Source organism: Notechis scutatus, chromosome 2 (genome assembly GCF_049901735.1).
Source record: "Notechis scutatus isolate UNSWTSFEM ecotype Mainland chromosome 2, rNotScu1.2, whole genome shotgun sequence".
NCBI classification, from domain to species: Eukaryota; Metazoa; Chordata; class Lepidosauria; order Squamata; family Elapidae; genus Notechis; species Notechis scutatus.
This window is the reverse complement of record NC_142010.1, coordinates 19,900,568-19,917,309: the sequence shown is the minus strand read 5'-3', so window position 1 is coordinate 19,917,309 and position 16,742 is coordinate 19,900,568. Positions and strand designations below refer to the sequence as shown.

General features: G+C 43.8%; 2 protein-coding genes across 4 annotated transcripts in view; one reads left to right on the top strand and one right to left on the bottom strand.

Annotated features, from left to right (window-relative positions):
* Positions 1–632: 632 nt before the first annotated feature.
* Positions 633–15,306, bottom strand: GTF2H4 (general transcription factor IIH subunit 4). 2 transcript variants are annotated; one of them, XM_026685886.2, is made up of 14 exons: positions 15,175–15,306; positions 11,819–11,992; positions 10,569–10,673; positions 9,838–9,969; positions 9,010–9,106; positions 7,863–7,951; positions 7,667–7,778; positions 7,494–7,562; positions 5,947–6,030; positions 5,617–5,749; positions 4,006–4,136; positions 3,839–3,886; positions 2,957–3,035; positions 633–1,140 (listed from the first exon to the last, which is right to left on the bottom strand). In XM_026685886.2, the coding sequence occupies exons 2-14, from the start codon at positions 11,950–11,952 to the stop codon at positions 968–970; spliced, it is 1,386 nt and encodes a 461-aa protein (XP_026541671.1). In that variant the 5' UTR covers positions 11,953–11,992; positions 15,175–15,306; the 3' UTR covers positions 633–967. The 2 variants fall into 2 exon arrangements, with proteins under 2 accessions (XP_026541671.1, XP_026541672.1); XM_026685887.2 differs by having other exon boundaries at positions 7,667–7,775; positions 15,175–15,291.
* The window catches only part of VARS2 (valyl-tRNA synthetase 2, mitochondrial), a 42,894-nt gene continuing 41,372 nt past the window's right edge, over positions 15,221–16,742 (top strand). For both annotated transcript variants that reach the window (XM_087953583.1, XM_087953582.1), the window contains exon 1: positions 15,221–15,351. The gene's annotated coding sequence lies outside the window, so the exon portion shown is untranslated. The remainder of the gene's footprint in view (positions 15,352–16,742) is intronic.

Genomic DNA, 16,742 nt, shown 5'->3' with positions numbered 1-16,742 from the left:
ATGGAATATTAAATTGATATCAAATTAGGCAAATCACTGGATCAGGATAGGGAGATTTGGTATGCTGAACACATTACGTTAGGGCCAAACTAATCACGATATGGGTTAGTAGTGCAATGTGGAAACCCAGCTTCTGCATAGAGATCTGTCTTCATTCACACATGGATAGAAAAATACCTTGAATCACCCCTATAAAAACACATGTCTTATTAGAACAAGGCAACCTGAACGTAAGCTGTGCTTTGTTACTAATTAGCAGTTTCTATAAATCTAAAATGAAAGACTGTCTCTTCTTTCTGCACCCGTTGAGAGGGTCAATCCATTTAAAGAATAAAAATGCTAATTGCTCAACCCACTTTTTTTTTTTTTTTGGACATCCTTCTTCAACGTGTTGCATTCCAAATGTAGTGGGCTCCAATTTCTATCATTCCCCAGACAGGTTTCAGGAAGAAGGTAGCAAGCGTCTAAATAGTTGGATGGCACCAGGTTGTAGACAGTCTGATACTAGAACTCCCTGGCACCTTGAAGATTTAGTATTCAACCAAGCAGGGAACATCCTCTCAACTTTAGTAACTTTCCACCAACAAACTTTCTGGACTTTTAGTTTTGTTGAAATGGCTTTGCTCCTGCGATTTCTATTTTCTCAAAGCATTTTATTGGACTTCTATTTCAGTTCCAGTATTGTTATCTCAGTCAGGGTGTCATTCCTACCAGAGAGAGTTGATGGAAAGGTGACACTTACACTGAACCAATCACCATTTTTGTTCTTTAAAAAAAAACAAAAAACCAAGTTTCGAATCTCTTTTTGGCTGAAAAGGGATGATCAGTCATCCATCCTTGTTTTTCTTCTCTCCGCCTGCCTTGCATCCACTCAAAGTAATGGGAGGAAAGATATATCCGCCTTTCTGTTTGGTCCACTTTCTGACAAGCATGATCGGAAGAACATGGAGGTAACAATCCAATGTCTTCAGGAACTGTGTTTCTGACGCTTCCAGAAGCGTTTGACGTCTGAATGGCCGGCGGGAGTGACCACCATGAGACGCTTGATTGGGTTCTCAAAAACGAGGACCCCGAGTTCCTTAGCATGGTCACGGAGCAGCTCAAAGTCCACCTGGGATAAGAACTGGTTGTACAGGACACCTGTGGGAAAAGAGTTGGAGGAAAAGATTAAGAGGAAGGCATGCAAGGAGAAGATGCTGGGGAAGTAGAAAGAGACTGACGTGCAAAAAGAGGCGGGGGCAGCAATATGTACCAAAAGAAGAATAAGGATGGAAGAAAAGGGGCACAGATTAGAGCCTCTTTATATCTCCATCCTCTTTGTGGACATTAGAGCCAACTCCCCCTTTTAAAATAATAATCATGACAGCCCCTGTAACTGGCGTGACCCAACCACAAAGAATATGGTTGCTTGGCTGTATGCAGACATGGTCCAGGAAGTAGACATGGTCCATGGTCCATGGCCCTAGACATGGTCCGGGAAGTAGACACTCTCCTGGAGAACTTAAAATTCACATTTTAATTTCAATTTAATTTTAATAAATCCAGCCTAGAATTAAGTAGGAATTTCCTGACAATGAAATCCATCTGTGGAATGCCTTCAGAAGTGGTAAGTGCTCCATCACTGGAGGTTTTCTAAGAAGAGTAACAGAATAACAAGGGTTGGAAGGGATCTTGACTGAGATCCCAACGCTGAGTAGGGAGTCTAGGAGGCTAAGGCAGGGGTGTCAAACTCAAGGTTTGGGGGCCAGATCCAGCCTGCGGGGTGCTTAGATCTGGCCCGTGGGGCTGCCATGGAAACAGTGAAGGACCAGCCCACGGTGCCTCTGCTAGTAAAAATGGAGCTCAGGAGGGCCGCCTGCGGTTCTGGCAGAGGGTTGCAGGAGGTTGTCACTGCCGAAAACAGAGCTTGTGAGGTCCATGTATGGCTTTCCCGAGCTCCGTTTTCGCTGACAGAGGGTTGCAGGAGGTCGGGAGTCTGTTTTCGCTGGCAGAACACTCGGGCCACCACAGGCGCCCCTGACACGAGTGACATGGAGCTGGCCACGCCCACCCTGGCCACACCCACCCTAACCCCCAAGGTCAAACACAACCCTGATGAAGCCCTCAATGAAATTGAGTTTGACAAACCCAATTGAATTTGGGTTAAGGCAATATATTAGGACCATGGCAACTTTAAGATGAATGGACTTCAACTCCCAGAATTCCAAGCCAGCAAGGCTGGCTGTGGCATTCTGGGATTAGAAATCCACACCTCTTAAAGATACTAAGGCTGAGAAATACCCGTCTAAGTAAAACTAAAGAAAGCAGAGATGAAGATGAACAAGAACTGCCGCCAATGACCAAACCTGGTGCCCCTCTGATGTATAGGACGTCCTTGATTTATAACCATTGGTTTAATGGCCATTTGAAGTTACAGCAGCACTGAAAAAAGTGACTTAGGACTGGTCCTTACAGTTATTGCTATCACAGCATCCCTGTTGCCACATGATCAAAATTCAGGCGCCTGGCAACCAGCATGTATTTGTGACAATGCAGCATTTCAGACTCATGGGTTCTCCATTCGCAAGCTTCCCAGCAGGCTTTGGACAAGCAGAGCCAATATGGGGAAACTAGATTCGCTTAATGACCATATCATTCACTTTACAACTGCAGTGATTTGCTTTAAACACCGGGTCATAAAATTGGCTGCAACTCACTTAATAGTTGCTTTGTTTAGCAATGGAAATTATGATCTCAACTGTGGTCATAAGCTGAAGACTACATCTATATTGGACTAAAGATTAATGCCCGGACCGTTTGGCTAATGGTCCCACTGGAGTTCAGCCCATTGGGAGAGGAAACCAGGTTGGGGAACCTGCCAAACTATAATTGTCCAAGTTGGACATCCTATTAGTATTCTTCTCACGGTTACCGCTTCCTCTCCTGACCGCCTGTCCCGTCTCTTGGAGATGCTCACCCTCAGAAAAGCGCAGTCTGTCCCGTTCCAGCTCCCACAGCCGGATCTGATCTGTGATTGTGGGGGGAAGCACAGGGGTCTGTGGAGAGGAGAGTGGAAAAGTTAGAGACCGCAAAATATTTATGTCAATCTTCCCACTGCATTTTCCTCTAGAATTGACCAACCCCTATCTCCCCTGAGCCTTTTAATCCAGGGAACAGAGCTGTGGCCTATTTGTAACTAGGCCGCAAAAAGCCTCAGGCGACTGCATGTGTGTACACAGCTTCCCTTGCACGAGCTTGCGCTCATGTGCGTAGTTCCCCTCACGTCTGGTGGGTGTGCGTACCCACCACTCACACAAATGGAGCTGTGCACGCACTCACCACTCACACAGAAAACCCCCCACCCTGCCCCAGGATGTCCAGCCAGAAAAGTTCAAGACTGTTGTTTTAATCTATATTTCATATTTGGGATCAGGGTTAAGCCCCATATTGGGCTTTCTCCACAGAAGGCTTAGCAATCTTTTTATACACAGTTTCTTAGGATCTTGACAGTGTTTTATTTATGTCTTTTAGGTTTTGTATAGTGTTTTATCTTTTTAAGATTGTAAACTGCCCAGATTTATCCTGTGGAAACATGGGTGGCCAATAAATTTTACAAATTAAATAAAAAATGGTTCAACTTTTTAACTAGCATAAGACCAACATATTTTTAAAAAACTTAATCTTGGGGTTCTGGGGATCCCTTTCGGAATGTCTTGGGTGCTGCATTACTTAAGCTAGCCTAAGTATTGCACCAGCTTTATTAAACAGCAGATAAACCGTTACAAAGGGCAACGTTTTTCTTGGATGCCCTAATCCCTCAGGTGCCTTCTGCCTTCATCTCCTGTAGCTATTTTCTCACCTGTTTCAGCATCACGGCGTGAGCTCTTGTTCGTAGGAAGTGAATGATCTGTAGGAAAAGAGGATAAGGAAACTTGGCGAATTTGGGTCATTCAAGTTTTAATTGCCACCCAACCCACCGAGAGAAGCAGAGCACGACTCCAAAGTCCCCTTTAAACCTATCCTCACCTGATCGGCGGTGATACCATTGGCAATGGCCTGCTGTGTGCTCTCCCGGGTGACTTGCGCCACCACCAAGTTAGGGAAGCGATACAGCATCTCAGAGAAGAGGGCAATTAGTGCAATCTGTAGCTCTGAATCTGGAAGGAAGCACAGAGAGAGGGAAATGCAACAGTTTAATAGATAATAGATAATCAGAGTTGGAAGGGACCTTATAGGTCATCTAGTCCAACCCCCCGCCCAAGCGGGAGACCCTACACCATTTCTGACAAATGGCAGTCCAATCTCTTCTTGAAAGTCTCAAGTGCTGGCGCTCCCACAACATCCGAGGGCAAAGCTGTTCCATTGGTTGATTGTTCTCACTGTCAGAAAGTTTCTTCTTATTCCCAGGTTAAATCTCTCCTTGTTCAGTTTCCATCCATTATTCCTTGTCTGGCCTTCGGGTGCTTTGAAAAATAGCTTGACCCCTTCCTCTCTGTGGCAGCCCCTCAAATATTGGAACTCGGCTATCATGTCTCCCCTGGTCCTTCTCTTCACTAGACTAGCCATGCCCAGTTCCTGTAACCGTTCTTCATGTTTTAGTCTTCAGTCCCCTAATCATCCTGGTTGTTCTTCTCTGCACTTTTTCTAGAGTCTTAACATTCTTTTTATAGTGTGGTGACCAAAACTGGATGCAGTACTCTAGGTGTGGTCTTACTAAGGCTTCATAGAGTGGTATTAGTACCTCACTTGATCTCAATTGTATCCCTCTGTTAATGCAACTTAGGATTGCATTAGCTTTTTTGGCTGCTGCTGCTGCACACTGCTGGCTCATATTTAGCTGGTTGTCCACTAAGACTCCAAGATCCCTCTCACAGTTACTGCTATTGAGCCTGGTTTCACCCAGTCTAAGACAAGGTTTCTCAAGCTCAGCCACTTGAAAGGTGTGTGGACTTCAACTCCCAAAATTTCTCAGCCCTGTTCCACAAACTCGCAATTGTGACTTGGCTGAAGAATTCTGGGAGTTGAAGTCCACACATTCTAATGTGGCTGAACCTCAGGAATACTGCTTTAAAACACATGAGCAGCCTTCCCCAGCCTGGTGTCTTTGAAATAGATTGGTGTTTCTCAACCTTGGCCATTTTAAGATGTGTGAATTACAACTCCCAGAATGCCTCAGCCAGCATTGCCTCACCAAACCCCCCCACTCACCCAAGGGGACAAATTAATATTTAATTTTGAATTACATCTTTTGGTACAAAGTTTAATCTAAAAGATGCCTTTTAAAACAAGGGATGGAAGGTAAGGTTGTTTTTTCAAAGAATGGAAACTCCCCGGCTCTTAAAGACAAAAACCTAGCAAGGGGTGTATATTTAATGGGGTGGTCATCATCCCCACATTTTTTTCAGAAGTTGAATGATATCAGAAGATAATTTGATAAATATTGTCCTATGTCACCTAAGAGAAAGCAATCTTGGCTAAATAAGCTTTCCCCCCAACCAGTAAAGCAAAATCTCAGCTATCTTGTGTTATACAACCAAGATAATTTTAAAAAAAAGATGGGTTGGAGGTAATGATTCCCAATTCTGGATTAGAAGAGGGGTGGGCCTTTGAAGAATGGAAATCGATGTTGTTTCAGACCTGTGTATGCATAGATCCTGTAGTTGGTCTCCACCACGATGAAACCTTGGTTATGGGTATCCACGGTGGTACCTGAGATGCCGGAGGAAAGATTAATAGCTAAGCGGGTGGGATAGTAACGTCTGGATTTTCTCTGCAAAGAAAGAAAGATATTAGCAATAAGTTAGTGGCAAATTCAGAGCTGTCTGACCATTTATCTTTCAGAAGACAAACCTACCATTTTAACTCACAAGATCCTTGAAGAAGTCCTTAATACCTCTAACATCTGACAATTTGTGTTTTTAAAAACTCTGGTTCAGCTCCTCGTATAATCCCCCCACTGTGTTGTACCTTTCTTTGAAACACCAGGCCAAATTCCCGGAGATGCTGAAGGAAATTCAGAAGAGAATCACTCATTCCTTCCACGGAATAATCCTGAGAATAAAGAAATTGGAAAATAATTTATTCATGGGCAAGTATGTTGCACAAACATCTTGATTGGTCAATGCTTAAGGGCCAGTGGATAAATTGCTATGAATATCCAATCAAATCACATTGAGAGGCCATGAAAGAATTCTTCTGCTGATTTACCTGTAAGAGTCATCAATGGAAGATGCACTTATTAAGGGATAAATGCTCTGGGCACGTATCATTCATGCTTTGTTTCCTGAACAATTAAGTTATGCTTGTGATTTAAATCATAATTTAAACTGAGCATTCAGCAAATGCACCATTTCTGCACTGAACCAATGTTAGTTCAAAGTTACTCCTAATCAAAGCCAGTATGCATAGTTTCATGAATCAACCTGGTGTACAACAATCCTTGTGTTCATTGGAAGAAAGCCAGGTTTTCTGTTATATTTATAACATCTGCTTTCTTCATTTCTAAATTCTCACTTTTTCTCTGAAAGCTTTTGCTTTCTTCTAATGTTACCCACACAACAAAAACCCTGTAATGTAGAGTTCAGGCTAAGTTTAAGTGATTGGTTCAGAGTGATCCAGTAGTTTTGGTGATCAAGCAGGGACTTGAAACAACATCTCCTTTAAGTCTAATCTACTTAAGAACTATGGTGGCACAGTGTTTACAATGCAGCACTGCAGGCTACTTCTGCTGACTGTCAGCTGCCAGCAGTTCAAACCTCACCAGCTCAAGGTTGACTCAGCCTTCCATCATTCTGAGGTTGATAAAATGAGAACCCAGATTCTTCGGGGGCAATATGCTGACTTTGTAAACCACTTATAGAAGGCTGTAAAGCACTGTGAAGCGGTATATAAATCTAAGTGCTATTGCTATTAAGCTACTACAAATGGAGACTGCCAATCCTCATAATCAAGATTAATCCTATTGTTCTGTTACATAGAGGACCTTGTCCATCACTGGTGAATAGATCATAAACACAAAGTGGTTTTGTTGACATGACAAGTTGTCGAAAGTGGTCTCTTGAAACTCAGTGGAAAAAAACATTAGAAAAGGAACTCCTCTGCCCACAAAATATTATGAAAGCATTGCAAAGGGCTACGAAGCCTTCAGAGATATCAATGAAACAGTTGCAATTGGAATAATTTCATATTTTCCTAGGTCCTAGGGTACTGCAAGGGTGAATAAGGGGCTTATTCATGTTAAAAAAATTACAATAAAGGGATGACATTGTAAACAATATGAGAGGGGAGGGAGAGATTTTCCCCAAGCAGCTACTGTTCTTCAGATGCTCTAATTATGGGACTTTTCCATACTTTTCCTTTTACGGAGTGTTCTAAACTTCTGCAGAGCACCACAATGGCAACAATTACTTTGCTCAGTTATTGTTGTTTGTAGTTATCTGATATGTAGCCCAACTTCTCATCGTCGAACGTTGCTCAAAGATAAAGGAGAAGTTCCTTCTTCTAATCCTTCTCACCTTGCCAAGTGTGGAGAAGCTCAGCTGAAAGAGGAAGGAAAGAATCTCCACCAAGTCCATGCCCCTGGTCTGTAGAGTGATGCAAAAAGGGGGGGAATTAGAAGCAGAAACAAGAAATGGACAGAATAACCAGAGCTGAGGCAGCAAGCGGTCAGGTCATTGTTTCTCCTCACCTCTGCTGATTGGAGATACTGGAGCATGAAGTACCACAGCTGTGATGAAGTATCCAGCAACAGGAACTGGAAGCCAGAGGATGTGATGCACGGAGGTTCTCCAGGTTCACTACTAGGAAGAAGAAGAGTAACTCAAGAAAAAATCCTACCCCTTTGGGAAGGTACCTGCATGCCTGCCTCTCCCTGAAACACTTACCTCTTCATCAGGCCAGCTTCAATCAGCAGCTGAGCCAGATCCTGACTAACCGCTGCACTGGGAGAGCCTACCATAAAATGGAGGATGACCTAAATGGAACAATGCGAAGAAAGAGAAGAAAACTGTGATCTCTGCGGAAGTAGGTCCACAAGGGTGTTCGATAAAGTCCATTCACTGTGTGCTACACACCATATGCAAAGTCACTGCAGGCTCTACAAATGGTTGCAATTCCCCTCACGATTCATCATCATGTCTATTGCTTTGATGGGCAGAATTCTAGGACAGACCCAATTGGAGGGATCCTGGCTTGTAATGGCAACTACTCCCAGCTGAAACTATAAAGCAATAGACAACTGCAAATGCTACTAAAAGACCGTGGGATCACATGAGATAAAGGGAGAGTTAGTATGGAATTGAGAAACGTGGATGTCCACCCAAGGGCTGGTGAAAAGGAAACACAATAATATTCCATCATGAATGAATTCAAACAGGAAGTTTCAGGAGTTTAATCCTCCATAGAAGGAAACATACCATTTTAAATACTCTTGATTCCAAGAAAATTTAAAATGCTAAGTACAATATTAACCAAGCCATATCAAAAGATCTTCTTTTTGCATGATTAACCTGGTGTTTTCCCAAAAGGAAGGCTGCTGAATTAAATCCAAAGAAGGAAGGAGAGGAAGAAGCAGTCTTGGTGACTTGACTGGCAAGAGGTAGGAGAACACTGCAACAAAGTCAGTCATTTGAAGATTAATACAGGTAGTTCTCAACTTATCGTCACAATTGGGACCAGAATCCCTGTTGCTAAGCAAGGCGGTTGTTAATTGAGCCACACCCAATTTTTTGACTGTTTTTTTGCTATAGTTAAGCAAATTACTGCAGTTAAGTAAAAATCATGCAGTCATAAAGTTAATCTGGCTTTCCGCCATTGAGTTTGCATGCTGGAAGACAGCTGGGGAGATTGCAAATGGCAATCCTATGATCGTGGGATGCTGCAACAGTTATAAGTGTGAGAGCTGGTCATAAGTCACTTTTTTCAATGCCACTCTAACTTCAATCAGTCACCAAACAAAAGGTTGTATGTCAAGGACTACCTATAAACACATCCATAACAAATCAGGCTACTTAGACAAGACAAAATGCTCACCTCCCACCTTTCTTCTGCATACTTGTCCAAAGATGGGACATCTCGGGCATGCTTATCTGGGCCCAGCTGGCTAGTGTCATCAGACCAGGCCTTACCTCTGTGGACACAGAATTGAAAAGTAAGAAACCCCATTACTATTTATAGGCTGTAACGGTGGTGGTATTCGACCGGTTCTGCCCGGTTCTAGAGAACCGGTAGCGGCGATGAGCAGTGGAGACCGAACTGGTTCTCTTCGCTGCTCTGTGGTTGGCCCACCCACCTGCCCGGGCTCCCATACTCACTTTTATGGCCAGAATTCAAAGCGCAGCTGCTTTGCGTGGCGCAAAATAGCGCCGTGCGGCAGCTGCTGCTGCAGCGACCACCATCGTGCAGGCTTGCAGGAGGCAAGTTAGAATGCCTCTGCGCCTGCGCAAAGTGCGTGTTTGGCGCACGCATGCACGCAAAGTGTGTGCATGTGCGCAAAGCGTGGCCACCAAGCCACGTCCACCGAACCGGTGGCAACTTTATTTGAATACCCCCACTGGGCTGTAACTTAAGGATAGCACTACTAATGTCCTATTCAGGAGTAAGGATTCGAACTGCCAAATTTCAGGCAGCTGGCAGTCAGCAGAAGTAGCTTGCAGCACTGCATTCTAACCACTGCCCTAATGTGGCTCAACATTAGTATATTGCTAATAGCTGGTTTGCTCCCTATCTGTGAAGTGGCAGGATCCCCAAAACGCCCCTTTCAGAGAACTGAAATTACCCTCATCTTCAGCCAGTGCAGTAATTTCTGTGAGCTTCTGCCTTCACTCTCCAACCTTAAGAATCTGGATGGCCTTTACTCACCCTCCCAAGAGAGCAATGCGCAGGTTTTCTTTGAAGATGGGGTTCAAGACGATCCCTTCGAGGCCTCCTGGGAGCAACTGTGTGTGCCAAAGGCGCAACCCCAGCAGGATATCCGAGCTTTCCTCTTGTTCCCTGAAACACCAGAGCCCATCAGGAAATGTACCTCCTTGATTAAGGCAGTTACCGTAGTTAGTTAAGTTTAAGACAACTAAGAGTGATTATGGTAGTTCTTTAATCAAGGTAGTTCCTTAATCAAGGAGAAAGCAACACTCCCACCAACACTGACAGGGCAAGCCACTGTATATAAACAGAGAGTAAATCCCACTCCTTTTTAGCACTGATGGTATTACCTAGTTGGGTAAGGAAATGTCTGCAAGAAAACAAACAAGCGCAGAGAGCACCAAGAACTCCACAGGTCACCCTCACCTACAAATATTATTTTCTATTATGTTGCTACTGTTGTGGCTTTTGAGGTTTTTTTTTTCTTATTTTAATCCTAACATGTAAAGTCTCAAGCTGTCATTTGTAATTGAGGCTGTGAACAAGTTTATTAAATAAATGAAAATAAACACGAGTTTTATTTATACCAGCCAGCCATGTCTCTGCTTACGGAATACCTCAATGCAACGTAGACTTTCATTTCAATGTTCATTTGAGCAGTGACCGTATTTTTTTTAATTTTTATTTTAAAAAAATTTGCTAGGCAATCAGGGCTAGAGCTATAAACTTACTTGACATATTCCTTCTTCACCCACAGGGCCACAGCTGCCTGACGAAGAGGCTGTTCCAAGAAAAGCATCCGCATGACATAATTTTTGGCTAACCCAGGCAGTTCCCTGAGAAGGGAAGAATGTAAGATCAGGGTCACACACACAAGATATGGGTTGTTGTTTTTTTTTCCTAGCCAGGCATGGTCTGCCAAAGTCTGCGTCAGCTGCCACTTTAATGCTTGCTTCCACTTGAGCTACGGTGACATACAAAAATATCCTTTCTAAAGCTGACTGCTCATATATATGTGTGTGTTTGTGTTTGTGTGTGTGTAGAGGTAATGGGAATTAGCTAAGGGAGGGAGTAGTTGAACTTAGGGATTTTGGCAAGCGATGCTCAGTTCTGGCTATGCACTACTGCAATGCACTTTTCTTCTAAGAAAACCATACTTTCCTCAACAAATGGAGCCAAGGGTCATTTCTATTTAGAGCAGGGTGGGTGGGTTCAAACTTGATTTCATTGAGGGCCGCATCAGGGTTGTGTTTCATCTTGGGGGCAGGGAGTGGTGGTTGGGGGGGGGCGTGGCCAAGGTGGGTGTGGCCAACTTGATGTCACTCGTCAAGGCTCCGTTTTCAACCGTGACCGCATCCTGCAGCCCTCTACCAGCGAAAATGGAGCATTCAGCCTCCCCGGGTCTCCATTTTCACTGGCAGAGGGCTGCAGGAGGCCACTGTGGCCAAAAACGGAGCCTGGGCAGGCCTTGTGCTGCCTCCCTGAGCTTCATTTTTGCTGGCCGAGGCACCACAGGCCGGTCCTTCACTGTTTTCAGGGTGGCCCTGTGGGCCGGATCCAGACCCCGGGCCTTGAGTTTGATACCCCTGATTTAGAGGTTTCAATGGTGGCAGGTCTGACAGTCTATTCTGTAGAAAACCCTGGGTCCAGCAGTCTGGAACCAGGAGCAACTATAAAATGTGGTTTCAAATACATGAAGTTAACAGTGGTGGGATTCAATTTTTTTTACTACCGGTTCTGTAGGCCTGGCTTGGTGGGTGTGGCAGGGGAAGGATACTGTAAAATCTCCAGTCAGAGGTGGCATTTGCCGGTTCTCTGAACTACTCAAAATTTCCACTACCGGTTCTCCAGAACTAGTCAGAACCTGCTGAATACTACCTCTGGAGGTTAAAATCTACTTACATTTTTACCCCAATCTGACCCTCAGCTGATACAAGACCTATATTCTAAATATTTCAGGACAGGCGAGATTCTCACTGACCGAAGGACAGCAAGGCAAGTGGCAGGATGATTATACAGCCGATCCAAAATCCCGGGGCTCAGGCCCCGCAGGTATTCATGAAGGTTCTTGCATTTCAGCTGAACTCTCTGGAGTTTCATCACTGACTCCGTCATGACCGCTACCCTTCATTACCGGGACATTTTTCTGCAAAGGCTGCGATAGTTCAAAGACAAAACATCTGGTGAATTCAGTAAAAATAGTATGCTCGCTGTGAACGGAATAAAGCACGAAACCACATTTTTAAAAGGAAAGTCTATGAATTAAAACACACACCGAGAAATCGGTGGTATAATGTTTAGGATCACCTGATAATCCTCCTCTTATAACCATTTGTTTAGTGACTGTTCAGAGTTAAAATGGTATGGAAAAAAGTGACTTGTCACTGGTCCTCACAGTGATGACCACTGCAGCATCCCCATGGTCCCATGATCAAAATTTAGGTGCTTTGAAACCAGCATGTACCGTAATTTTCAGACCATAAGACTCACTTTCCCTCCCCCACCCCCCGCCAAAAAAAAAACTGGGTGGAAATGTTTGTGTGTCTTATAGAGTGAATACAGGCCTGCTTTGGGCTTCCCAAACCCTCTGCACGTCCCATTTTTGCCCTCCCCGGCATCCAGCAAGCACTCTGCAGGCCAAAAACAGGCCCAATTTTGGCCTACCAAACTCTCAGCATGTCCCGTTTTCAGTCTCCCTGATGCCGGAGGCCTCCGGAGACCAAAAATTGGCCCATTTTCGGCCTGCAGAGTGCTTCTGGATGCCGGGGAGGGCATAAACAGGACGTGTGGAGCTAAAAAACTATTTTTTTCTTGCTTTCCTCCTCTAAACCTAGGTGCTTCTTATAGTCCGAAAAGTACGGTATTTATGATGGTTGCAATATCCTGGGGTCATGCAATCATCATTTGCAAACCATTGTCAGCCAGCTTCTGACAAGCAAAGCCAACGAAGGAAACCAGATTTGCTTAATGAATGATTCACTTAACAACTGCAGTAATTCACTTAACAGCTGGGGCAAAAATGCCATAAAATTGGACAGAACTCACTTAACAATCATCTTTCATAGCAATGGAAATTCTGGTTCCAATTTTGGTCGTAAATTGAGGACTACCTGTACAGCAAATTTGACAGGGTGGTAATATGGGGGAATCCATTTGCAACGTCTTGACAGACTTGACTTTTTCTAGGCAAATTTCCCATAAAGAAAATGCCCCGATAAACAGCAAATGTTTTGTTGCCTGAGCGTTCTCCTTCTGGTCTTGCTTCCGGACGCAATATGGCAGGTGAAACTTTCCACCAATGAGGAAAAAGTTTTAATTTTAAAACAGGCAGTCTAGAAAACACAAGCTACAATTTGTAGGCAAAAAATCCCTGCCAATATCTGGTTGCTGCTGTTTTTCCTCTCAGGAAGAGAACGAGAACTGAGGATCTGTTTGCAGATTTTCCTATTCTAAATACCGTGACTTTAGATGCCATCAGTTCACCCATGACTTACCAGTTCAATAATTTGGAGATTGTTTAATTCAGAATTTTTCAAACTAAGCAATATGTGTGGACATCAGCAGTTTTGGGGAATTCTGGGAATAGAAACCGCCACCACATCTTAAAGTTGCCGAGTTTGAAAAAACATTGATCTAATGCGATTTAAAAATTTAATGCCAGAATAGCCCCATGCTTTGAAAATCTATTAAGTTGGCGTCTCTTCAAGATTTGACAGGTTTATTTTATTATTTCTTGTAACAAAAACAATATTTTTTTTTAAAAAGAAAATAAAAAAACTAAAAAAACAAATTAAGGGAAAGAAAAGAAACAAAAACCTCTAATATCTGATCAACTTATATTTATCAATAGCTACTGGAATATCAATAAATTTGCTATTATAGCCTGAACAATATATTACTGTCAGATCACAGATTCTCTGCCATAGAAACACATATTGTTGCATTCTTCAATTAGTGAAAAATGCTGCCTTTTCCAAAACTGATACACCACAATCCTTTCTTCATCTCTTGAATAATGCCAGTTTTCTAATTTCTTAATACAATTCTTTTTGCATCATGCCCTGCCTATGCATGTAGTCCTCAACTTACAGTGAAGTTACAACGGTACTGAAAAAAGAGACTTGTGACCAGTGGTGGTATTCAAATTCTTTTACTACCGGTTCTGTGGGCGTGGCTTGGTGGGCATGGCAGGGGAAGGATACTGCAAAATCCCCATTCCCTCCCCACCCCACTAACCTGCTTTCCAGCTCCGTTCTCCTGTGCAGGGCAACAAAAGAAAACCCAGCCAATCAGCTGGGACTTGGGAGGCAGAGAATAGATGGGGGTGGGGCCAGTCAGAGGTGGTATTTGCCGGTTCTCCGAACTACTCAAAATTTCTGCTACCGCTTCTCCAGAACCTGTCAGAACTGGCTGAATACCACCTCTGCACATGACCTTTTTTCACACTTACAACCTTTGTAGCATCCCGACGGTCACCTGATCAACATTCAAGATGCTTGGCAACTGATTCATATTTATGACGGTGGCAGTGTCCCGGGGTCAGGTCATCCCCAATCTTCTGACAAGCAAAGTCAATGGAGACACCAGAGTCACTGAACAACAGTGTCACTCACTTAACAACTGCGGTGAATCACTTAACAACTGTGGCAAGACAGGTTGTAAAATGGAGCAAAATTCATTTCATAACTGTCACGCTTAGCAATAAAATGTTTGGGCTCAATTGAGGTCATAAGTGGAGGTCTAATTGTACAGCCACAATGGGAGAATGGATAGGTTAATTTCTTCCTAATTAAGTGTTGTAGTTACAGTATGGGAATGTTTAAGATAGATAGATAGATTTATGCATGAATGGATGACAGGTAAGATATATGATTAGATAAAGACTAGACAAAGAACCAGACGTTAGACAATAGGCAAAAAAGGAGACTTCCAGCGGGATGGTGGTGGAATTCTGTATATGAATTCTTGCTAATTGTGCCTACTTGGGTGCATTTTGGGATCATATATTTTTATATATATAGTTTTCTCTTTTTCAATCGGATTGCTGCGTTTTAGGACTGGAGCGGTTTATCAAACATAAATACATTCGGCTTATGATCTTCCTACACTTTCCCAAGCTGGCACAACAAAACGCGGCGCTCCCTTCGCCAGGGTCTCCTCCTCCAAAGACCCCAGGATCATGCCCAGGGCTGGGTGAAGCTCCTCCGGGGCTTTATTCTTAGACAGGGCGGCGCTGCCAGCCCGCCAACCCGCCCCTCCCCGGACCGCAAGGCTCCTCCGGTTTGTCCAACCCGGCTGCTGCCGGGCAGCTTGCATGTTTCGACCCAAAGGACTCACCTTCACCAGGATCGCATCGGGGGCAACAAGGGTCAAGGATCCGCAGCAGTGCCCTCACACCAGCCGGCCCTCCCGGCGAGCAGGAAGCGATCGGCGCAGTCCACCTCTCGGCGTCGGCTCCTTTTCCTGTGTGAGTTGCATGTCGGGAGCGCGGAAAAGAGGCCCGGGTTGCAAGAAGTAAGTCTGGTTTTGAATGGGTCCCGGATCGTGGTTTTGGGGAGGTCTAAATTAGGGGGAGGAGGTTGGGGTGGGGGAAGGAAGGCGTGTAGTGCATTCACAGTTGCAGAGAGGAACGGGACGCGCAAAACTAGTGCAAAACTGGATTCTGGGAATCATAAGAATGTAGCGTTGGGGGATGCGTGAACCTCTTAATAACTGGGCTTCCAAGATGTTGTTGTGCTCGGACGCTACCACCATTGGCTATGTTAGCTAAGGCGCATGGGATTTGGAGTACCGCCCAATTTTCTATTCCTAATCCAATCCCTAATCCGTTCCTTGGGAATTTAATTCCTTTGGCGTACCATTTTTACTCTTGTTCTGCTCCCTGCGTTGCTTATTCAAAAGGGAATAGCAGTGCCTGGGTATGCGCGCGTATTGATAAATATATATATATGCACATAAAATGAATGCCTTGGGATAGTGTGGTCCGAGAACCCCTGGGGGGGGGGGAGTGTCCCCTGACACTCTCAGCGATCTGGAAAATCAAAATGATTTGGCAGCCTAGGTTGAAAAATAATACGATATTAAAGCCTCATCAAATAATCCGGAGAAGTGGTAGTGGCAGCAAATGTGTCAATTTTAAATTTCAATCCGGTCCATATCAATTAACAAATTGATATTGATACAAATAAAAGTCCTCCATAATTTTTAAAAGTGGAAAGGGATCCTGACAGAATAAAATTTAAGAAACACTGTTGTAGGGTGAGAAAGTAATGCATGATAATTCCATATAATTATAGTTACAGCCCTCAGATCATGCAGCTACTGTATTTACTGTGGCTACCTGATATAGAACAATAGATTTTGAAGGGAAGAAAAATAGATATCTCTCTCTCCCTCTCTTTTTCTTCTCTTCCTTTTTCCCTCTCTCACACAACTATTGCAAAGGTGCTTTTCCAAGAGGAAACTGGACTTTCTGGTTTTTCTTCGAAGACATTTCACTTCTCATCCAAGAAGCTTCTTCAGCTCTGACTGGATGGAGGGGAATGGAAGGATTTATACTCCTTGCAGACATTTGCATTCAGACATCATTTGCATTCTTTTTAGAGAGTTGTTGAGGCCACCCAGATGACCAGTGGAACATTTAGTAGAAAGAGATGATACACAGGGTGTGAGTATTTTTCCATTGATGTGGAGAGCCATGGAGATGGTCTTGAGGGAGCTATTCAAAAGTGATTGCAAAATCAAAAAAGGCAGAAGTTTGCCTTAAGCCCTGGGAAAGGAAAAAATATATATTAGGCTGGTTCCACCCCTAACTCTCTAGGAGTATAAGAGGACAGGAAGAGAAAATATCAGTAGACTTGCAAGATTCTGTTCCTAAGTCTTAACTCAATAAAGCTTAGTTTTTA